Source organism: Neoarius graeffei, chromosome 22 (assembly GCF_027579695.1).
Source record: "Neoarius graeffei isolate fNeoGra1 chromosome 22, fNeoGra1.pri, whole genome shotgun sequence".
In the NCBI taxonomy this organism is placed as follows: domain Eukaryota; kingdom Metazoa; phylum Chordata; class Actinopteri; order Siluriformes; family Ariidae; genus Neoarius; species Neoarius graeffei.
Genome location: NC_083590.1, coordinates 30,360,661 through 30,384,804, shown reverse-complemented (window position 1 = coordinate 30,384,804; position 24,144 = coordinate 30,360,661). Strand labels below are relative to the sequence as shown.

The 24,144-nt window shown below is 42.0% G+C and overlaps 1 protein-coding gene across 4 annotated transcripts in view; it reads left to right on the top strand.

The window, feature by feature from the left end:
- Nucleotides 1–24,144, top strand: part of col16a1 (collagen, type XVI, alpha 1) — a 268,861-nt gene that overhangs the window by 108,795 nt on the left and 135,922 nt on the right. For all 4 annotated transcript variants that reach the window (XM_060904731.1, XM_060904732.1, XM_060904733.1 and 1 more), the window contains exon 8: nt 1,803–1,877. In XM_060904731.1, the coding sequence (XP_060760714.1) occupies nt 1,803–1,877 (75 nt within the window). The remainder of the gene's footprint in view (nt 1–1,802; nt 1,878–24,144) is intronic.

Here is a 24,144-nt window from a genome sequence, read left to right as displayed (position 1 = left end):
AGCTTTGCCACAGTAGTGGGGATATAGTAGTGGGGATATAGTAGTGGGGGATATAGTGGTGCGGATATAGTGGTGTGGATATAGTGGTGTGGATATAGTAGTGGGGGATATAGTGGTGGGGGATATAGTAGTGGGGATATAGTAGTGTAGATAAAGTGGTGGGGGATATAGTAGTGGGGGATATAGTGGTGTGGATATAGTGGTGTGGATATAGTAGTGGGGGATATAGTGGTGGGGGATATAGTGGTGGGGGATATAGTGGTGGGGATATAGTAGTGTAGATATAGTGGTGGGGGATATAGTAGTGTGGATATAGTAGTGGGGATATATAGTAGTGGGGGATATAGTAGTGGGGATATAGTAGTGGGGGATATAGTAGTGGGGGATATAGTAGTGGGGATACAGTAGTGGGGATGGCTGTGCCAGGCTAGTAATCTCTACTACACAATGAGGCCTGCTGGTGGTCATATTTGTCTGGGTCATACAATTCTGTTATATAGCTGACCCGACCCTGGCCCCCCATCACAGTCAGGAACGACAATGTGGCCCCCAGAGAAAAGAGTTTGGTGACCCCTGGTCTAGACTCTTACCTTCTCGCCAAGCTTGATTTGGATTCCGATTTTCCTGCTGTAAACCCTCGACATGTTCTCCACCTCTTTAAATCACTGATTTCATGGTCTTCCACGACAGAGCACGGCAAAATCACTCCTCTCACGTAAAATTAATCTAACGTCTGTCATATCGCTCAACTACCGACCCCGGCTTTCCCCCATAATGCATTGTGGTAAACAAGCAATGACATAGTTGTTCTTGAGGGCTATTAATATGACGTGGATCAATAGGCTCCACATAGCAGCAGCCCCACACACGTAAGCTGGACAAGCTGGAAGAAGTGAGTGTGAGTTACAAAACAAGTTAGTTCCTGTTCATCGCTTACATTTTAGCAGCGATAAACAGTCATTCCCAATCTGTCCTGTCTTTTTTTTCCTATGTCTTGACGTTTAGAAAAAAAAAAACCAAGCAAAACAATAAATAAAAAAACACAGCTTGTCATGTAAACAAAGAAAAGCATAACAAAGCCCAAGGATTGTTCCATAAATGATTAAAAAAATGTAAAGCACCATATCAATGAAATACATTTTATAAGCCTGACATTATATACAGCTTCTGCCACGTCCCTGTGTCCGAGTCGTTACTATAGAAACAATAATGGATTAGAACTCGCGCATTTATGTGAACATAACCCTTATTTTACAGCCGGAACTACCGTCAGAGCTGCTGTTATAGAAAATGACTCCATATCTTATAGTTTGAGGATCCTGCAGCGCTGTGGTAGAACAGCAAAATCTTTCATGGATTCGTGGATCTCCATGCATTATTCGGGAGAGCAGGCATGTTCATTGTAGCCATGACACAAAACTAGTCCTAGTCAAACATTTTAATGAGCCTTTTTAATGAGCCCTAGATCTTCAGCACATAGCGTTCTGTTGGGGCATATGCTCAGGGCTCCCTGTGAGCAGAGTTTAAAATGGAAACAAGGGCAACAGATGCCCCTAAACAAACTTCAGGAAAAGCAGTTTGCCTTGACAAGTTTCATAAAGGGAAGAAAGCAGCGTCTGTGTCACATGGCGAGCGGGTTGCAGAAATCTGTGAAATGTGTTTTGAACCCTCATCAGAACCAGGTGCTGTGATTTTTGTTAGTAACTAAGTACAGAAATCTGGTAGGTTTTACATACTTCAGATTTAGAGAAGGAAAAATCTGATCAGCTTAGTTTATTGAATAGCCTTTGGTTTCTTTTCAGTGCCCCCCAGATGCCCCGAAGAGCCGTCGAGCAGCAGAGAACCTGGTGGAGATCCTGCCCAACCCTTTCAGCCAGGTAGGTGTGACTGAAATCCAACAAAGTCTACAAATCTAGATCCAGCTGAGATGTTTGTACAAAAATAACTAATGTATTAAATATGGAAAGAATAAAACGTAATAGGCATTGGAGAGTGCAGATATTGGAAAATAATCAGTGACAAGGTGATGTGATATAGTTAGTATTTTTATATATAATATACAGTGGTGCTTGAAAGTTTGTGAACCCTTTAGAATTTTCTATATTTCTGCATAAATATGACCTAAAACATCATCAGATTTTCACACAAGTCCTAAAAGTAGATAAAGAGAACCCAGTGAAACAAATGAGACAAAAATATTATACTTGGTCATTTGTTTATTGAGGAAAATGATCCAATATTACATATCTGTGAGTGGCAAAAGTATGTGAACCTTTGCTTTCAGTATCTGGTGTGACCCCCTTGTGCAGCAATAACTGCAACTAAACGTTTATGGTAACTGTTGATCAGTCCTGCACACCGGCTTGGAGGAATTTTAGCCCATTCCTCCGTACAGAACAGCTTCAACTCTGGGATGTTGGTGGGTTTCCTCACATGAACTGCTCGCTTCAGGTCCTTCCACAACATTTCCATTGGATTAAGGTCAGGACTTTGACTTGGCCATTCCAAAACATTCACTTTATTCTTCTTTAACCATTCTTTGGTAGAACGACTTGTGTGCTTAGGGTCGTTGTCTTGCTGCATGACCCACCTTCTCTTGAGATTCAGTTCATGGACAGATGTCCTGACATTTTCCTTTAGAATTTGCTGGTATAATTCAGAATTCATTGTTCCATCAATGATGGCAAGCCGTCCTGGCCCAGATGCAGGAAAACAGGCCCAAACCATGATACTACCACCACCATGTTTCACAGATGGGATAAGGTTCTTATGCTGGAATGCAGTGTTTTCCTTTCTCCAAACATAACACTTCTCATTTAAACCAAAAAGTTCTATTTTGGTCTCATCCATCCACAAAACATTTTTCCAATAGCCTTCTGGCTTGTCCACGTGATCTTTAGCAAACTGCAGACGAGCAGCAATGTTCTTTTTGGAGAGCATTGGCTTTCTCCTTGCAACCCTGCCATGCACACCATTGTTGTTCAGTGTTAGCTTGATGGTGGACTCATGAACATTAACATTAGCCAATGTGAGAGAGGCCTTCAGTTGCTTAGAAGTTACCCTGGGGTCCTTTGTGACCTCGCCGACTATTACACGCCTTGCTCTTGGAGTGATCTTTGTTGGTTGACCACTCCTGGGGAGGGTAACAATGGTCTTGAATTTCCTCCATTTGCACACAATCTGTCTGACTGTGGATTCATGGAGTCCGAACTCTTTACAGATGGTTTTGTAACCTTTTCCAGCCTGGTGAGCATCAACAACGCTTTTTCTGAGGTCCTCAGAAATCTCCTTTGTTCTTGCCACGATACACTTCCACAAACATGTGTTGTGAAGATCAGACTTTGATAGATCCCTGCTCTTTAAATAAAACAGGGTGCCCACTCACACCTGATTGTCATCCCATTGATTGAAAACATCTGACTCTAATTTCACCTTCAAATTAACTGCTAATCCGAGAGGTTCACATACTTTTGACACTCACAGATATGTAATATTGGATCATTTTCCTCAATAAATAAATGACCAAGTATAATATTTTTGTCTCATTTGTTTAACTGAGTTCTCTTTATCTACTTTTAGGACTTGTGTGAAAATCTGATGATGTTTTAGGTCATATTTATGCAGAAATATAGAAAATTCTAAAGGGTTCACAAACTTTCAAGCACCACTGTACACACACTCGGGCGGCACGGTGGTGTAGTGGTTAGCGCTGTTGCTTCACAGCAAGAAGGTCCGGGTTCGAGCCCCGTGGCCGGCGAGGGCCTTTCTGTGTGGAGTTTGCATGTTCTCCCCGTGTCCACGTGGGTTTCCTCCGGGTGCTCCGGTTTCCCCCACAGTCCAAAGACATGCAGGTTAGGTTAACTGGTGACTCTAAATTGACCGTAGGTGTGAATGGGAGTGTGAATGGTTGTCTGTGCCCTGTGATGACCTGGCGACTTGTCCAGGGTGCACCCCGCCTTTCGCCCGTAGTCAGCTGGGATAGGCTCCAGCTTGCCTGCGACCCTGTAGAACGGGATAAAGCGGCTACAGATAATGAGATGAGATAAGATGAGATGAGATGAGACTTTCCCGGTGGTAAAAGCCATGAAGCTTACATGACCATTCCAAAGCACTGAAAATCATGATAATGAAAGAGTGTCTTGAAGAAATTCTTAACCATAGGACCTTCTTGAGTCAGAAGGTTTTGATTAAGCCTTACAGAAACCTAGCTTGCGTGCAGATGAAACGTTTACAGTTGGCGAAAGAGAGCTGAAGACATGAATGTAAAACCAAAGTGATGTCTATGCTGGAGTTAACATAATCACGATGACGTGATCCAACATAATCCTGAGCAGGATGATGTGTTTCCTGAATATGAATTGAACATTATTATTAGACTTGGAGTCATGCATGTTGGCAGGTGAATGATCTGCTTTACTAGCGATCGGTAGACCAGATTATAGTTTTCATATCTCGTTTGTGGGGCGGCACGGTGGTGTAGTGGTTAGCGCTGTCGCCTCACAGCAAGAAGATCCTGGGTTCGAGCCCCGTGGCCGGCGAGGGCCTTTCTGTGTGGAGTTTGCATGTTCTCCCCGTGTCCGCGTGGGTTTCCTCTGGGTGCTCCGGTTTCCCCCACGGTCCAAAGACATGCAGGTTAGGTTAACTGGTGACTCTAAATTGAGCGTAGGTGTGAATGTGAATGGTTGTCTGTGTCTATGTGTCAGCCCTGTGATGACCTGGCGACTTGTCCAGGGTGTACCCCGCCTTTCGCCCGTAGTCAGCTGGGATAGGCTCCAGCTTGCCTGCGACCCTGTAGAAGGATAAAGCGGCTACAGATAATGAGATGAGATCTCGTTTGTTTTTCCCCCGATCCCGTCCCTTATTTTTTATTTTTTTGTATTTCTCTGGCCTTTATCACTTGCTGCCTTTGTCTATTTTGCATTCAGAGTGAATTGTTGCTCCTTGCTCATCTCCCCTTCTGTTAATGACTTGAGTGTGTGCCCTGTTCCCAGCTGCAATCTATTTGTTCTCCGATGGCTCAGCTTGGACCGCAAATAAAGCTGCTCCTAACATGCATTTTATAAACCAGTGGTTCAGCTCAGCAGTTATTAGCATATGTAAACCCACTGAACTTAGCTCTCTCGCTTTCTCTCTTTCCACTCTCCTCAAGACATGTTTTTCCAATGCGAACTATCTATGCTTCCTTCTTTTTGATTTCTTTGGATGTTGTTTTCTGCCAGAACCTATTCATCAGCCAGCAAAGACTCTGGAAACCAAATGTAACACCAATTACGACTTTGAATTCCTGAACTATCAAAACTACACTTTTGTAGGACGTAGCTCTTTGGAATTGTATAGCGTTGTGTGTTGCAGAGCTGAGGAAAGAGGAAAGATATGATCATGTGATTGGATGTACTGTATGCCCCTCTGTCCAGAGTGAGGAAGCAGGAATGGGTTTAAAGCTCTGTTGTTGCCTATGAAAATAAGCCTGACCGAAGACATGCTGAAAATTGAGAAGTGGGGTGTTGGGGGGAACACAGACTCAATAGAAAGAATTGTAAAGGTGTGAGGAAAAAGGAGAGATGAACGCAGCATTAATTTAGTTGAATATGTGTTCGAGAGTTCATCCAATGATGGTCCGAACTGCATCAAGTACTGACTGAATTCCTCCGTATTATTAACATACTCACAGCCAAGGGTTTGAAGGAACGTCACATCCATTGTGTGGGCAATGCAGCTTCCTCATATCCTGATGTTAGCTCGGTTACTGCCATGCTAATGCTATTATGGGGTGTTGGTGATATTCCATTTGTTCATTCTGAAGGCAGCTGTGAGTATGAAGATGACTGATCATTAGTAGCTAAATATGTTACAAATGAATTTACAAGGGGCGGCACGGTGGCGTAGTGGTTAGCGCTGTCGCCTCACAGCAAGAAGGTCCAGGTTCGAGCCCAGTGGCTGGTGAGGGCCTTTCTGTGTGGAGTTTGCATGTTCTCCCCGTGTCTGTGTGGGTTTCCTCCGGGTGCTCCGGTTTCCCCCACAGTCCAAAGACATGCAGGTTAGGTTAACTGGTGACTCTAAATTGACCGTAGGTGTGAATGTGAGTGTGAATGGTTGTCTGTGTCTATGTGTCAGCCCTGTGATGACCTGGCGACTTGTCCAGGGTGTACCCCGCCTTTCACCCGTAGTCAGCTGGGATAGGCTCCAGCTTGCCTGCGACCCTGTAGAACAGGATAAAGCGGCTAGAGATAATGAGATGAGATGAATTTACAAGCTTGCAAGTCAAATTGAGTTATTTTTATCCCACGCCCAAACGAAGTTAGAAACGGGTTCTGTCTGTTCATCTGGCTGTCCGTCTGGTCACGTTTTCGTTTCCGGGCCATATGTTTAAAACTACTGAAGATATCTTCATAAAACTTTGTATACATATCAAGCAACATGTGAACAAAATAGCCTTTTGCTATTTTGAACTTTTGAAAAAAAAAAACTTTTCAAATTTTTACATAGAAAATAGATTTTCTAAGAGCAATGTTTGTTTCCGGAGCATATATCCAAAACTATTCATGATACGGATTTAAAACTTGGTATACATGTTAACAAGGTGATGTAGATGTGCCTTTTAGAAACGGGTTCCATCCGGCTGTCCGTCTGGTCACATTTTCATTTCTGGGCCATATCTTTAAAACTACTGAAGATATCTTCATGAAACTTTGTATACATATCAAGCAACATGTGAACTGGTGCCTTTCACTATTTTGGATTTTTGGAAAAAAAAAACTTCAAATTTTTACATAGAAAATTGATTTTTACTTTGTTTCTAAGAGCCATGTTTGTTTCCGGAGCATATATCCAAAACTATTCATGATACGGATTTGAAACTTGGTATACATGTTAACAAGGTGATGTAGATGTGCCTTTTTGTACTAAGAAATTTTGAGAAATTTTAATTATTCATGTGTCCATTGAAACAATTTCAGACTTCGTCTCTCAGGTTAGTCTTAAGGGTAGGTTTTGTTTCCGGAGCAGAACTTGAAAACTATGAGTGGTACGGTCTTGAAAGTTGGTATATGTGTTGATTAAGTAATGCATCTGTGCCTTTTGATACTAAGAAATGTGAGATTTTTTTATTTTTATTTTTAGCTCACCTGGACCAAAGGTCCGGTGGGTTTATGCCATGGGCTGCTGAGGTCGGTGTAAAGAGGTAGGGTTGGGTTCCTGCAGCAGAACTTGAAAAATGTGACAAATAATGTCTTGAAACTTGGTATATAGTTGGTATATAAGGCGGGGGATATAGATGACTCTGTCTTCTTGTTAGTATTAAAATTAGCTCATGTTTTAAGTCGTTCAAATTCTGTAAAGCTGCTTTGCGACAATGTTTATTGTTAAAAGCGCTGTACAAATAAACTTGATTTGATTTGATTTGAAAATGTTTTAATTTTTAACACTTTGGTTATGCATGGGGTGCCATGTATGTCCCATTGATTTTATATGTACAATGTCAAGGTAAAAGACATTATGAAAACTCACTTTTTCAGTGCTTGTTGGGTATCCGGAGCCTACCAACCTACAAATAAGACCGCCCATTCAGTTTCTTTTGGGCTTCCATTTCAGAAAACATGCGCTTCAACAAGGGCGGCACGGTGGTGTAGTGGTTAGCGGTGTCGCCTCACAGCAAGAAGGTCCGGGTTCGAGCCCCGTGGCCGGCGAGGGCCTTTCTGTGCGGAGTTTGCATGTTCTCCCCGTGTCCGCGTGGGTTTCCTCCGGGTGCTCCGGTTTCCCCCACAGTCCAAAGACATGCAGGTTAGGTTAACTGGTGACTCTAAATTGACCGTAGGTGTGAATGTGAGTGTGAATGGTTTTCTGTGTCTATGTGTCAGCCCTGTGATGACCTGGCGACTTGTCCAGGGTGTACCCCGCCTTTCACCCGTAGTCAGCTGGGATAACCTCCAGCTTGCCTGCGACCCTGTAGAAGGATAAAGCGGCTAGAGATGATGAGATGAGATGAGAAGACGAGGACTGAATAGCACTTCAGTCATTGAAGAGCTCTAGTTCGCTTGCTAGCCAGTTTTCGATCTATAACATTAGCAACCAGTCACCCTGTGCTTTTGTAGCTAAAGAACATGAGCTTATAACAGAAAGGTGTCCGTTTAAATGTGGCTTGCCTGTGCTTGTTTTGTCTCGCCTACTTATTCCTACTTGCTTTATAAAGCATTTGGTCCTCCATTTGAAATTTTCTAACAAAGTTCGGTCGAGGAAAAAAAAAAAAAGAGTAATTGGATTATTAGCTCTGGGTTACTAATGGCAGAAACTCGTGTTTTTTTCTGGATATCGTAGCAACAGTGTGGGTCATTTAGCAGGTTAATAAAGATGTGAGTTCGTGAGGGATTTATCTTTCGAACACATTCTCACTGTTTCCTGCTCTCCCACATCTGCCATTTGTTTGATGCATCAGTAATACACGCGTATGTGTACCTTAATCATTTCCAGAGGTTTTTTTTTTTTTAAACGATTTTTCCATGTTCACAAAACACAAGGACAAAGGTGATGCACAAACATGGTTATTTATATGGGTTCTTTCTCTTTCATAACAAAAATGCACTTGAATAAGGAAATGTAAGTCATTTCGTTACATTTATTGCTCTCTTAGTATCTCATCTCATTATCTCTAGCCGCTTTATCCTGTTCTACAGGGTCGCAGGCAAGCTGGAGCCTATCCCAGCTGACTACGGGCGAAAGGCGGGGTACACCCTGGACAAGTCGCCAGGTCATCACAGCGCACAGACAACCATTCACACTCACATTCACACCTATGGTCAATTTAGAGTCACCAGTTAACCTAACCTGCATGTCTTTGGACTGTGGGGGAAACCGGAGCACCCAGAGGAAACCCACGCGGACACGGGGAGAACATGCAAACTCCACACAGAAAGGCCCTCGCCGGCCATGGGGCTCGAACCCGGACCTTCTTGCTGTGAGGTGACAGTGCTAACCACTACACCACCGTGCCGCCCTCTCTTAGTTTCTGTTCCCCCTTTTTTTTTTTTTTTTTTTTTGCTGGGCTCAGTCCGTAGCTGCAGTCATGCTACTTTAACCCGATATACTTTGTGAGTCATGCTAACAGAAAGAGTTCAGAAACCTTACGGTAGTTCTCTTTGTGCGTGTGTGTGTGTGTACACTATACAGTATATATGGCATCTGCTCCGGTAATCTGTTCTGTGTCATGTGAAGACTTGGGTTCTGTTTGTGCTTTAAGAGTACTCCTTGTTTAAATGATTTCCACTTTTACTCCCACTGTGTAACTTGGAGCACAGTCAGGATTCATCCTGCATAATGCTGCTTATTGTTGCTTTGGTGTTGTTGGTGAATCTGGTCTTATTTAGGAAAATTGCCTCACAACCAGCATAGATAATGCTTGTCCTGGTTTTCCAGTTGAGATTTTTGTAAAATGACAGCGTCCGCACAATGCGACAAAACCCTCCTGCAGGAAAGCACTTCATTTTCTATCTGATCCTGGCGAGTATCAGTTGAACAGATGTGCTCATGAACATCTGTTACTGTGCTAGTCTGGTCTGACTGAAATGTCTCAGACAATATTGTTGTTGTTATTGGTCTATTTTGCTTGGTCTTGGTATTGCTTTTTCTTGGCTCTGTTTTAAGGCCCTGTCCATATACGGTATATATAATTTTTTTTTTTCAATTGTAGCTTTTATTCCTCAGTTGGGAAAAAAAAAAACAATCCCAATCCACATGAACAGTGATTTCAAACAATCTTCGTCCACACCAAGCCCAAATAAACTAACATGACCACGGCAGCCTGATGACAGTATGTCATAAAATGTGATGCTACAATAATCAGAGTGTTAAGATGCACAGAACTACACTCAGCATGCACAGGTTGATGCTGTGATGGTTTTAAACACATATAAAGACACCCATGCCCCCCAAAAAAAGCTTCCCCCAACCATGCAAAAATACAAAGTCCCATAAGAGTGATGGTGGTGATGGTTCGCTATTTTTGTGTTCCCTCACAATACTTTTGCATTAACTCACAATAAGCATGAGCATTAAAGAACTGAAGGCAATTTTTTTTTATGATCAAAATTCTATTTATCTCATTTTATTAAATATCGGAATGCATTTTTGATCGCTATTTTGCCGCTGCTATAGCAAGTTATGAGTGTTTGAAATACGCTATGTAATATATCAGTCCATGTCAAAGCAATGGCCGTAAACGAGATTCGTTGAGACCTGTGCGAGACATCGTAGGACGGAAGTAAAACGTACAGCGGAAATCAAAGTGACCAACATCTGCCAACGTTGTCAATAAACGCGCGCGCCCTCTTTCGAATGCTGACGTAATCAAGCCGGAAGTTTTGCTTGTTTTGATAGCAATCAGGAAAGTTTGAAAAAAGTCGGCAGTAATCGTCATTTAAACTCGTTTTTGTGCAATACTTCGTTTGGAAAACAGTTTTCAAAATGGCGGCACTGACACCTGGCTGACACTTCACGTTTCGAAGTCTCGCACAAGTCTCGTGAAGATCGCGCGGATAAGCGATGCCTGCCGTGGACCAAACGAACTAAATTCAACACGGCTAAAAACCGAATAGGCCGATAAGTATAATATTTAATCGCAATTAGTTGCCAATACGAGTCACGATATAAGGTTACTAAAACCGAAAACGTAATTGAATAACACGTTAATTAAGAAATAAAGCAAGTTTAAAAATGCCTTCAGTTCCCCTTTAATGCAAAAGTATTGCAAGGGAATGTAAAAGTAGCTCAAAAATATTCCCACCGTGACTCTTAGGGGGCGCCGTACAAACACGAAGAAAACCGAGTTTTAAAATGTCTCCATCTTGCAGAGCATTTTCGAAACACTTTATTTTAAATGACCAAAAAGCCAAGTTTCGTGTGAACAATAAATATCGTTTTCATGTCGAGGCCAAGACACCGAAAAATAAAGTACGTTTTTAAAAACATAAGCGTACACATAGACAGGCACTGCGTTTCACATCTTAAACCCTCGACGAGTTCTACTATATGCTGTATAGTTATGAAAACGTACTATAAAGACACTCCTACACTGAAATGTTTCTCGTATGTACTGTACCTCAACCCTAAGTAAAATTCGAGCATTTTAAAATTGCGTGTCTAGATTCCAATGCAATTTCGTAGTATCTGATTAAAACTGGTTGGTGCACAGCTATGCAACTGCTTACTCAGAGCGTGACATTCAGCGTTTGAGGAAATCACTAACAAGGTGTTAGACATCTTTACCAATGCGTATTTTCAACTAACTCCTTACCCAGCATGATCTTTACAGAAAGCCTAGGCTGGATTAAACAGGGCTATATATTTATGGCGCTTTAAAGTTATCAAAGCATGATATAGGCAGAATAAACCCAATTTTCTAAAATTTGTCAGCATTCAGTCATATCTGATCGATTTTTCCAAATATATGTTGTCAAAAACTAACTAAATAAATGAAATAATAAATGCAGGTAGTCGTCGACTTACGACCTATGCGACTTACGACCGATCGACTTTACGACCGTCTGGTTATGACTGGCAAGTGTTTCCCAGCTGAGCTAGCTGAGCATACGACAGTTTCCGCCCCAGCTCCCAGCAGCGCCTCTTGCCGCGTACAACAGTTTCCGTCCCAGCTCCAGGCACATACACAGTCTCTCTCGCGCTCCCTCGCGCACTCCGTCATACAGTTTCTGCCCCAGCTCCAGGCACATGCGCAGTCTCTCTCGCGCTCCCTCACGCACTCCGTCATACAGTTTCCGCCCCAGCTCCAGGTTTATGAAACGAGCAAATCCTCCCGCCAGCCCGAGTGCTGCAACAGCTGATGATGACATAGACGACCCACAGCCAAGCACCAGTGATGCCAGCGGTCACTAAATTTTGTATTTTGCTATGTTTTACATTTGTATTTTGGTATGTTTCAAACTAAAATCTTTTCTATTTTTCACACCTGTATTTCGTATTTTTTGTTTTGCACATATTAAACGAATTGTACTGTACGCAGTGTAGTATGCAGTGTTTGACTTAAACCAAATAATGAGCCAAGGTAATGAAATAAGAAAATGTTGATAAAATAAGGCTTTAAGATGATTACAATATCATTACACATCACAATATACTTACGTACATTTAACACAGGCCGACTTACGACCAGATCGGTTCGGTCAGTCGTAACCAAACGCAGTCGTAAGTCGACGACTACCTGTAATAAGAAGAATAAAAATGCTCACTTTAAACGTGGTCTAGATCCCATTAAAGGTGCAGTGTGTAATGTGCAATGTGCAGGGTTCGTACGGCCTGGAAAAACCTGGAATTTCAAAATATGCCCTAAAGGCCTGGAAAAGTGCTTGAAATTCATATTGAGTCCTTGAAAATCCTGGAAAAGTGGTCTTAAACAAATAAAATGATAAAATGCCCTTATTGTAGGTTATATCTAAAGTTTCTGTACATGCGCGCGTACGCGTTTTCAAAGAAAAATCATAGCGACGATCAACCATCGGTATTCAATGTTTATAGCGACGCGAACGCCATCTGTTGATAAAATAATAAGATGCAATGCTGTGATTTGACACATGCGTTATAGGTCTGTACAAAATGGCGCCACCCGCAAACATCATGCGTTAGCTCATAAGCGATCAGCTTCCGGTAGTTTTAGTGTAGTTTTTTTTTTTTAGTTATATATATTTTTATTAATTGTGATGCCTGGAAATTGTTCGTTTACTGATCGATGGCTACAAAAGCCAGAATACGGGAAGTGGCTGCGGCGAGTGCCGGGAGACAGACACAAGGCGCAGTGCACATTATGCATGAAGACGTTTGACATATCTAACATGGGCGAGGCTGCTATTATGTTTTATTGTTTGTTTAGTTTGATAATGTTTATGCAGATGTACAACTTTACAATTTATATTTTTATCATTTGATAACATTTTTATTTTTATGATTTTTTATTTACAAATCTTATTTGTAGTACATTGATATACAGATTGTTGGCTCACACACAGATGTGTATATATGTATGTATGTAATAATAATAATAATAATAATAATAATAATAATAATAATTTAAATTTATATAGCGCCTTTCAAGAAACCCAAGGACCCTTTACAATTATAGACAAAGAAAAAATAAATAAATAAATAATAATAAATAATAATAATAAAAAAAAGTAAAAAGTCCAAGTAGGGGTCAGGATGTAATTCCCGTGGTGTAGCAGCCACAGTCCCACCAAAAGGCACACAAAAACGAGTCCCACATCTCCAGCACCGACGCCGTCAACAACATCGCTCGAACACCACGCCGTGGATCCACAAAGCAAGCAGAGAAGCTCCGCCACGCAGAGCACTGGTGTGTCCCAAACCGCCTGCACAGCTGCTGCGACGCCACCGAGCAACATCGCTCGGAACATCACGCAAGCATTAAAGCACAGAGCGCTGGACAACCACAAATGTTAAATGAGCAACAGGCTCACTGCAGTCCACAGCTGGGAGCACAGGCATTACCCACAGTGACCCAAGGCCTGGAGGGAACCGACGCCCAAAACTAGGTCCGGAGCTACACCACAACCGGCGGACAAAACCCTCAAACAAACATCAAACTACACAAACACACAGAAAAAAATAAATAAAAAAATGAAAATAGAAAAAGAAAGAAAATAAAAATAAAATAAAAAAAGCTCTGGTGAAAAGCGGCAGCCAGAACCCGCACGACGTACTCTCAACCGGAAACGAAAAAAAAATGTATATGTATATACACCACAGTATAGCAGCTGCAAAAGACAATGTCCTAAATTTGATAAAATATGTATTTTCACAAGAAAAAGAAATAGTATGAATCTTTAATTTCCATAATTCAAAGTTTTAATTGCATTTTGAATGATAATTATTGTTGATACACATGATTATTGTTGTTGATAAAGAAAATAGAAACATTTCTGTGTACATGTTTTTCTTGGCTGAGGTCCTGGAAAAACCTGGAAAAGTCATGGAAAAGTCATGGAATTTCATTCCCTCTCAGAGGGAAGAACCCTGAATGTGAATTGGCCACCCAAAACAAATCAAATTCCAAACTCCAAACAAATAGTTGTTGGGATATCATCTCCTAACACTTCCCCCTTCCCCTCTACCACCACCACTCTCGTAGAATTATCGCTCACTGAATATATCATCAAGCTATTTTTACATTGTAGTTGAGCCACTACTGGGTTCATACAATCTAACTTTACAGTCATCAGTTATGAGAAAAAAAAAAAAAAGCCAACTACTAACTAAGAGTGGGGTAAGAAAATGCAAAATTTGACCAAACTGCTGAAACTCAGAGTCGGTCAAGATAACACTGCTACCTTATTATCTACACCAGTGGCGTGCACAGATAGACACGAGGTGGTGCTCAAGCACCTGCCCCTCTGCCCTCTGTCCAAAAAAGTGCCCTTTTGAATTTTTTTTTTTACAGTTTACTGAGGGCAATGTCGACATGATCTTTTAGAAAAGCCGCGGCATTAAAAGGGTGTGTGAAAATAATGTCCCGATGTGTGCCCCCTCCGCACACACACCGGACCTCTGTCTCTCTTGCTCTGTCACGTGAACAAGCGCGCAGTGCATTCAATGTGAGGTTGCAGCAGCATAGCGTCCTGGAAGCCACGGCCTTGTCATAGCGCAGACAACACATCGGGCAGTCAGGCAGCTCTTCCCCTGCCCCAGCAGCCAGGTAACACATGAATCGAGTGAAAATGTATTGTTTGCCCTCTAAGCCCGAGCTGTAATTATTTTGTCGTGAAGTAGCCCGTCGCATACAGAAACAACTGCACATAAGTATTATATTTTTTGCTAGACCATTTTCAGATTTAGGAAAACAAAAATTTCTTTTTCTATTTTGTTCAACTAGAGATTCCTGGCAAAGTCAAAAAGCCTTGATGTAATAAATTAACATTAAGTGGTTGTTTTACACCTTTAAAAACTAAAACGGGTCAGTGGCGACCCGAACAAGAGGAGGGTTAAATCTCAGACTTTTATTATAAGGTGTTCCACATGCGCAAAAAAGTGCCCTTTTTTCCACCCAGAGCACTTGCCCCCCAAAATGTCTGTGCACGCCACTGATCTACACCCATCAGCATATAGCTTACATTATAACTCTCTTAGCTCAGTTTTTAGCAAGAAAACAGCCACAGTATCTCTGTAGTGCATGAGACCGCTACAGTTCTCGATACAGTAGAAGTGTACAACGTCTTGCAAAAGTATTCATCCCCCTTTGTGTTTGTCCTGTATTTTTGCATTACAAGCTGGAATTAAAATGGCTTTTTGGAGGGTTAGCACCATTTGATTTACACAACATGCCGACCACTTTAAAGGTGAAATTTGCTGTGTTATTGTGACACAAACAATAATTAAGATGAAAAAGCAACAATCTGGAGTGTGCATAGGTATTCATCCCCCCAAAGTCAATACTTTGCCAGGCCACCTTTTGCTGCAATTACAGCTGCAAGTCTCTTGGGGTATGTCTCTATTAGCTTAGCACATCTAGCCAATGAGATTTTTGCCCATTCCTCAAGGCAAAACTGCTGCAACTCCGTCAAGTTAGATGGATTGCATTGGTTTGCAGCAATCTTCAAGTTATGCCACAGATTCTCAATTGGATTGAGGTCTGGGCTTTGATTAGGCCATTCCAAGACATTTAAATGTTTCCCTTTAAACCACTCCAGTGTAGCTTTAGCAGTATGTTTCGGGTCATTGTCCTGCTGGAATGTGAACCTTCGTCCCAGTCTCAAACCTCTGGTTGACTCAAACAGGTTTTCCGTGTTTAGTGCCAGCCATCTTTCCTTCAGTCCTGACCAGCTTTCCTGTCCCTGCAAATGAAAAATATCCCCACAGCATGATGCTGCCACCACCATGCTTCACTGTAAGAATGGTGGATGGAAAGATGGAATAAACAGAAATTTGCTGTATTATTGTGACACATCCATCTTTCCAACAGAAATGGAAAGATGGATGTGTCACAATAACACAGCAAATTTCACCTTTGAAGTGGTCGGCATGTTGTGTAAATCAAACGGTGCTAACTCTCCAAAAAGCCATTTCAAATCCAGCTTGTAATGTGACAAAACAGGACATCAATACTTTTGCAGGGATGAATAAATTTGCAAGTCACTGTATATGAACTCAACTGATGCAGATTGCATCGAAATTCACATCCCTTTATCTTGGTTGAATTGCTCACCAAGTCTTCATTGCAGTGAGGTGGAGCGCATATATCGCATGAAACGGCACGGCTTGACTTTTCTGACAATGTTAGTTACTTGTTTAGATAATTTTGAATTTACATCAAATGTAATCATAGTTACAGTCCGCATACAGCCCATTAATCTTGTTGAATTTCTCATGACATCGTCATTACATACATATATATATATATATATATATATATATATATATATATATATATATATATTCAACACATATCACAAGTAAGAGTGGAACTGTACACTGTAAAAAAAAAAAAAATATATATATATTCAACACATATCACAAGTAAGAGTGGAACTGTACACTGTAAAAAAAAATAAATATATATATATATATATATATATATATATATATATATATTGTTTTGAATTAAAAAAGTGAGTAACCTGGTTGCCTTAAAATTTTGAGTTCATTAAAACTAATATAGGCGGCACTGGTGGTGTAGTGGTTAGCGCTGTCGCCTCACAGCAAGAATGTTCTGGGTTTGAGCCCAGTGGCTGATGGGGAACTTTCTGTGTGGAGTTTGCATGTTCTCCCCGTGGGTTTTCTCCGGGTGCTCCGGTTTCCCCCACAGTCCAAAGACATGCAGGTTAGGTTAACTGGTGGCTCTAAATTGAGCGTAGGTGTGAATGTGAGTGTGAATGGTTGTCTGTGTCTATGTGTCGGCCCTGTGATGACCTGGCGACTTGTCCAGGGTGTACCCCGCCTTTCGCCCGTAGTCAGCTGGGATAGGCTCCAGCTTGCCTGCGACCCTGTAGAACAGGATAAAGCGGCTAGAGATAATGGATGGATGGATGGATGGATGGATGGATGGATGGATGGATGGATGGATAAAACTAATATAGTAAATCAGCTTGAGGCAATCAAGTTGCATTGTGCTAACTTACTATATGAGTTTCAACAAACTCAAACGTTTAAGGCAACCAGGTTAATCATTTTTTTTAAGTTAACACAACAAATTACTTTTTACACTCTACCTTTGTAATGATGCAAGTCACATTTGCACAGTATTTGGACATACTGAAGTAATCACATTATGAAAACTCATCTCATCTCATCATCTCTAGCCGCTTTATCCTGTCCTACAGGGTCGCAGGCAAGCTGGAGCCTATCCCAGCTGACTACGGGCGAAAGGCGGGGTACACCCTGGACAAGTCGCCAGGTCATCACAGGGCCGACACATAGACACAGACAACCATTCACACTCACATTCACACCTACGGTCAATTTAGAGTCACCAGTTAACCTAACCTGCATGTCTTTGGACTGTGGGGGAAACCGGAGCACCCGGAGGAAACCCACGCAGACACGGGGAGAACATGCAAACTCCACACAGAAAGGCCCTCGCCGGCCACGGGGCTCAAACCCGGACCTTCTTGCTGTGAGGCGACAGCGCTAACCACTACACCACCGTGCCGCCCCATTATGAAAACTGATCAAAGTAATTTCTTCAGCCATTTCACACTCCTGTTTCTCGGCTGGATCCGTCATGATGTTTCTAGAACTTCGCAATGCTCCACACAACAAAATAAACAGCAGAACCTACCCTTTCTGGTGATACTCATTGTTGGTTTTCTTTTTTGTTGCTGTTGTTGTTTTTTCTGTCTGACAAAGCCTTTTCAAATAATCTGGTTTTGAAATCACTTCAAATAAAACAGTGACATTTATTTCTGACAGGGTCCCTTTAGTTTGTCCAAACAGCTTTGCTTGGCATTGTGATTCACTTTCTCCTTTTTCCTTTTCTTTTCCCTTCTCCAAAAATCCAAAATGACATTACATGACATGGCATTTATCAGATGCTCTTATCCAGAGTGATGTACAACAAGTGAAAAAGTCAGATACAAGAAGTGCTGAACTTCTAGACAAGAAAGTTCTAGTGCCAACTGAACAAGTGACAGAATAATACTTAGTGTAATACTCTGTTGAAGTACCAACACTCAACAAACAGCCAAGGAAGCAAACGAACCATACAAATGAGCTGATGGAGAAAGGGAAAAAAAAAAACCCTCCAATGGCTAACCCCAGGCTAGACAGTGCACAGCCTGGGTTGGTCAACATATCCGACACAAAATGGTAACCGCAAATCCATGTTTCAGTGCCTGGATTCCGGTTGTGTCTGCAAATTGTAATAACAACAACAACTCTTTTCTTCAGCTTTCTGTAGTCTGTAAAAGATAGCTCCGATTTCTTGTTGAATCAGTTTGTACAGCCAATTGCAAAACAGCTCAAGGTGACTTCCACATACGGTGAGGTCATGTGCGCTCACGTTTTGGATTGAGGGCCAACAGGATACTACAGTGACTCACTTTCGTCGCTGGAGATACAAACTGGTATTATGAGACAGTCCAGTCTCGGGACGACCTGGTTAGCATGCTAACTTCAGGAGATATCTCTGCAATATACATATACATCTTTTGAAATAGCGTCAAAACTTATTTCTTCACATTTATTTGGAAAAATTTGGTTCATTTTTTGAACATTTTAAACTTAAATTCTTATACAGAGAACAAAATTCAAATCCAGAACACTTTAATTGTCCCCCTAAGCAGGGGCGTAGCCATCATTTTAGAAGTGAGGGGGACAAATTGTTCAGAGGTCTATTGAGTGCATACATGTCAACCTTTGGTCAATCAAACCTGTATAACCAACCTCCAAAATCCGTATTTCCCTTATAAAATCTGTATAAGATGCAAATTAAAATAATTTACCTAAAATTTGAATGATAATTAACAATGATATATCCCAGTTACTTTTTATTCAATATTAATAACAATAAACCTTCAGAATGAATACAAAGCTCCAATGTTTGACAAAAACACAAAGTGTTATCAGCGTAGTTACGAAGGAAATACTTCGTTGTTTGGAGACAGGTTTCACCGAGCGGCTATTATGCGCGAGACTTCATATTAGCCACAAAGTCAGGAAAATCTGTTCGTAAAATTACGTTATAATGACCAAATACAATGAAAAGTATTTTTCCAGTCTCACCTGTGAAAGGTAATCCCATGTGATCTCGTTTGGACGGTAAACCTGTTGGTACAGTTAAACGCAGCACATGAATGAGGCATCTTTATTCTCAGCTACTGTCTAGACGCTATACCAGAGACGGCTGAAGAATCTCCACTTTGTCACATCCAATATGGCGGCGAGCATGACGTATGATTCTACGCAGAAGGCGGCGTCTATCACTACGTTCAGACTGCAACCTGAAATGACCCATATCCGATTTGTTGTGAAATCTGATTTTTTTGTTAGGCCGTTCACATTACCAATTATATGAGACTTGTATGCGATCTCCAATATGAACGGAAAACGACCCAAAAGTGTCCCGCATGCGCAAATTGACACGTAATAAGCACATCTACGTAATACGTAAACAAAAAAAAGCGCACTCTTCAAGTTTGCAAGTAAAGCATGGAGACGAGGCGAGACCTGGCGATGTGGTTTTTGTGGCGGCGGCGGAACTCACACAATAATCTGATTAATGTGGGCAGCAGACTAATGAGACCGAAGGGGTCAAATTACTGGAAATTTCCAGAACAATCTTATAATCTTGTAATACAGGATGATTTAACATCCAGGTCCCTACCAAATCCACCATTAGCTTGATCAATTCTATAAAAGTCTATTTAAATTCTGAAAACTGTACAAATGTTGTTTTCCACCAAAGAGGCGGGATTAGCCAACGCAGAATAGTGACGTTTGTCTCTTGTTGATGACGTGTAGGTCGCATAAATGCGACCTGTCCGGTCAGACTGCAGTCGCATGTGAAAATAACGGATATGCATCGGAATTAGGACCACATATCCAAGCGGCCTGGGTCGCATGTGAAAAAATCGGATCTGTGTCGTTCAGATTGTCAATAACAAATCGGATACAGGTTGCATATGGGCAAAAAAATCGGATATGGGTCGTTTCAGGGTGCAGTCTGAACGTAGTCCTAGTTTATATGTATATGACTTCACGGTTGGCGGGATTCTCGCAATGCGCATGATCAAAAGTGGAACGAAGTCTCGCTACCACAAGATAACGCGCGATTTCATAAGACTCTTTACTGGCTGTCTGTGGTGTACAGTACGTTTGTAAATGTTATGCGCTCTTTTATCATCGTGGGAATTGATTATAGCTCTAAATAAATATTGAAGTTTTTTAAAGAATCCGAATAACTTTATTTATACGCCCGTATACTACGTTTATTGAATCAAATCCGTATAAAATACGGACATTCCGTATAGGTTGACATGTATGTGAGTGATTTATCATCGTCTCGCATTCAATTGCGCCTCTCCTTAGCAGCTAAAGAACCACATAACCACAAACAGCACAGCACCAGGGAACCGACTTTAGTTCTTTAAAATGATATACTATCAAAATCTAAATTCAAAATCGATAAATCTATAGAGTAAAATGTATAAATAGAATTAAGAATAGTAGTCGTGACATAGCTAGTTATATTCTCTTCTCACCTGTGACCCTGCATAATCATCCCTGTTGGCCTCTGGGCCACTGTCTCCTCTCTCACCCTGCTCTTTCTATTGTGGCAATAAAGATTAAAAAATATGTGGAAAGCAACATTTTGAAATAGAATTAGGAATACAGTAATAATAATCAGCAAATTCGTGTACTTTAAACTTTAACTACCACAAAAATAAATTAAATCTTTACAAAAATAACAGTCAAAGGAACACAAATACATTTATATTCTTATTTTCTACCCAGAAGTGAGTAATCTTAGAGTAGCCAAAATAGTAACGTTACTCTAACGTTAGTAACGTAAGTAAGAGTATTGTTACTTTAGAATAATATTACTCAAGTAAAAGTAAAACGTATTTTGCAACAAAACAACTCTTAAGAGTACAATTTATCCAAAAAGTTACTCAACGGAGTAAATGTAACCAGTTACTACCGCCTCTAATGGCCCTTTTCCACTACCCTTTTTCAGCTCGCTTCAGCTCACTTCAGCCCGACACGGCTCGCGTTTCGACTATCTAAGAGCAGCACGACTCAGCTCGCTTCAGCCCTGCTCAGCCCCCAAAACTCGCACGGTTTTGGAGTGGGGCTGAAGCGAGCCAAACCGAGCTGAGTGAGGCTAGGGGCGTGAGCAGACACTCCCCTGTGCACTGATTGGTGAGGAGGAGTGTCCTCACATGCCCACACACGCCCCGCGACCACGCTGGGATCTGTAAACACCGTAAACCCGGAAGAAGAAGAATTACAAATTACGAGAATTTCTGAAGCCTTATGCGCCTCGCCTCATCTATACGCTCTTGCCAGTATCTGTTGGCGTTGTCGGTGACAACAAGCCACAGCACCAAGACCAGCAACACTAACGACTCCATGTCCTCCATGTTTATTGTTTACTCTCCAGGTTGTGAGACTACCGCTTAAAAGGTCACTGATGTCACTGTTTGCGCCGCCTAACGACATCACGTGATGTCCACCCACTTTCGCTAACTCCACCCAATGTGTCCACCCACTTCCAGCCAGCACGGTTCAGCGCGGTTGTAGTCGAAATGCAACTCCAACAGCCCCACTCAGCTCGACTCAGCCCAACTCAGCACGGCACGGCTCAGCCCGACTCAGCCGCGTTGGTAGTGGAAAAGCGGCATAAGTTAGCTAGCTAGCTTAACTAACTAAATTGCCATCTTTTAGCTAAACATTATCTACATTCAACAGCATTACTCAACTTACACGGTTTGTTTGGAAAAAAAACTGACTGTCTAAAGTCTTTAGCCTCTTGGCCGGTTTGCTGAACATACGGTACAGAAGCGCTGCCCAGATCTGAATCACACCAAAGATACTCATACAATATTTTCTAAAGCGTCTCTGATCACACGCGACAGCGGTGTTTGTTTGCCACCTTAGCGCCGCCTGCTCGTGATGCGTTTAGAGGCGGCTCGGAAAAACGCGTTTCCACGTGTTAAAAATGAATTGAGTGGTTGTAATGGCTGTAAAAAGTGCGGGGGACAGAGGGCACAAATACGGGAAGTGCGGGGGACATGTCCCCCGCGTACCCTGCGTCCGCTACGCCCATGCCCCTAAGTGACAAATAAAGCGATTTGAATTTGAATTTACACAAGGCGGGCGGCACGGTGGTGTAGTGGTTAGCGCTGTCGCCTCACAGCAAGAAGGTCCTGGGTTCGAGCCCCGGGGCTGGTGAGGGCCTTTCTGTGCGGAGTTTGCATGTTCTCCCCGTGTCCGCGTGGGTTTCCTCCGGGTGCTCCGGTTTCCCCCACAGTCCAAAGGCATGCAGGTTAGGTTAACTGGTGACTCTAAATTGACCGTAGGTGTGAATGTGAGTGTGAATGGTTGTCTGTGTCTATGTGTCAGCCCTGTGATGACCTGGCGACTTGTCCAGGGTGTACCCCGCCTTTCGCCCGTAGTCAGCTGGGATAGGCTCCAGCTTGCCTGCGACCCTGTAGAAGGATAAAGCGGCTAGAGATAATGAGATGAGATGAGATTTACACAAGGCACCTTTAAATAGTTACCTTTTTTTCTTTCATGTTTTAAAAGCCTTTCGGCTCATTTTCATCCTGATTCAGTATCATTTTTGCCAGAAAGTAATCATGGTCCTAGAGGAGGATCCAGCACAGTTTGGTGATTTTCCAGTGCAAAGACCAATGATTGAACTCACCAGGTAAATACTAGCTGGGGTAAGAAGAAGAAAAAAAATCACTAAACTGTGCTAGACTGCGGCCCTCTAGGACTGGAACTGATGACCCCTGAGTTGGAGAAAATGCGATAATGTAATGAAAAGAGCAAAGTGTTTTCTTGCAGTGTGTGCATGTTTGTGCTTGTTTTGGGTTTTCTCCTGTGCGTACAGCCCTTTTCCAGCCGTCGCTGTTGGATATTAGTGTTCGTTGAAGTCCTGCTGGAAGTGAAATTTATATGTTGGCAATTTATAAAAGGAAATGCTCTCATGGATGTGTCAGCTGCCTCTGCACTGGATACGTGCACACACATGCTCGCTAGGATGTGGCATTCGGTGTTGCACAGCACATGGAGTCTGTGTATACACATGCGTGGCTGTGGCTAATGAGATGCAGGCGGCGTGTTGGTGACTGATGTGTTTCCAGCATCGTCGCATTAATCGTCTTGTGCGCTAGCTGCCACGCCAGCACGGCTCGAGTAAGATCATCGCAGCCGACTTAAACCAAACTCCATGCATCATTAATGCCTACATTCCTTGCTTGTGTGTTCACAACACATCAGTGTTATGGTTTTCAGTCTTGTGCATGCCTGGAGATGTGTGGGCTATTTGCTGCAGTGTGTGTGTGTGTGTGTGTGTGTGTGTGTGTTTTGCTTTACTTGGCTCTTAATATGTTGCTTGGTCCTGCAGGCAGAACTGGAGATTAGGTGCTCAGCTTTATTTGCCATTGTGTCTTTTACTTCACTGTTTTCTGCATGACTTTAGTTTTCAAAACGCGTCATATGAGGGGGGAAAAACAGCTCTGAGTAATTTTAAGCAACATTTCAGACTAATGATTAATCAAATCTCTCTACCTTGAAAATGTGATGGCTATTGGCTAAGCTAGTGATTCCCTCGGGATATAAACTGCAGCTGGTGTTAACAGATAGGACCACACCATCCAGGAGCACACACTCCAGTTCCTTAGTGTTCATCAGATTTGATTCCTTGCCATCATTTCCTTTTCTGGTCTCCTGCTTCTTCTTCTCTTTCCTTCACCTTTTATTTATTATTTGTTTAAACTGAGAAGAGAAACTCCTTCGCTTGGTCTCCCATCCCCTCATTCTTTTTTATTTTAATATTTGTAAGGATGATACAACCCCAATTCCAAAAAAGTTGGGACACTGTTTAAAACATAAATAGAAACAGAACGTGAAGATTTGCAAATCATGGAAACCCTGTATTTCATTGGAAATAGCACAAATACAACA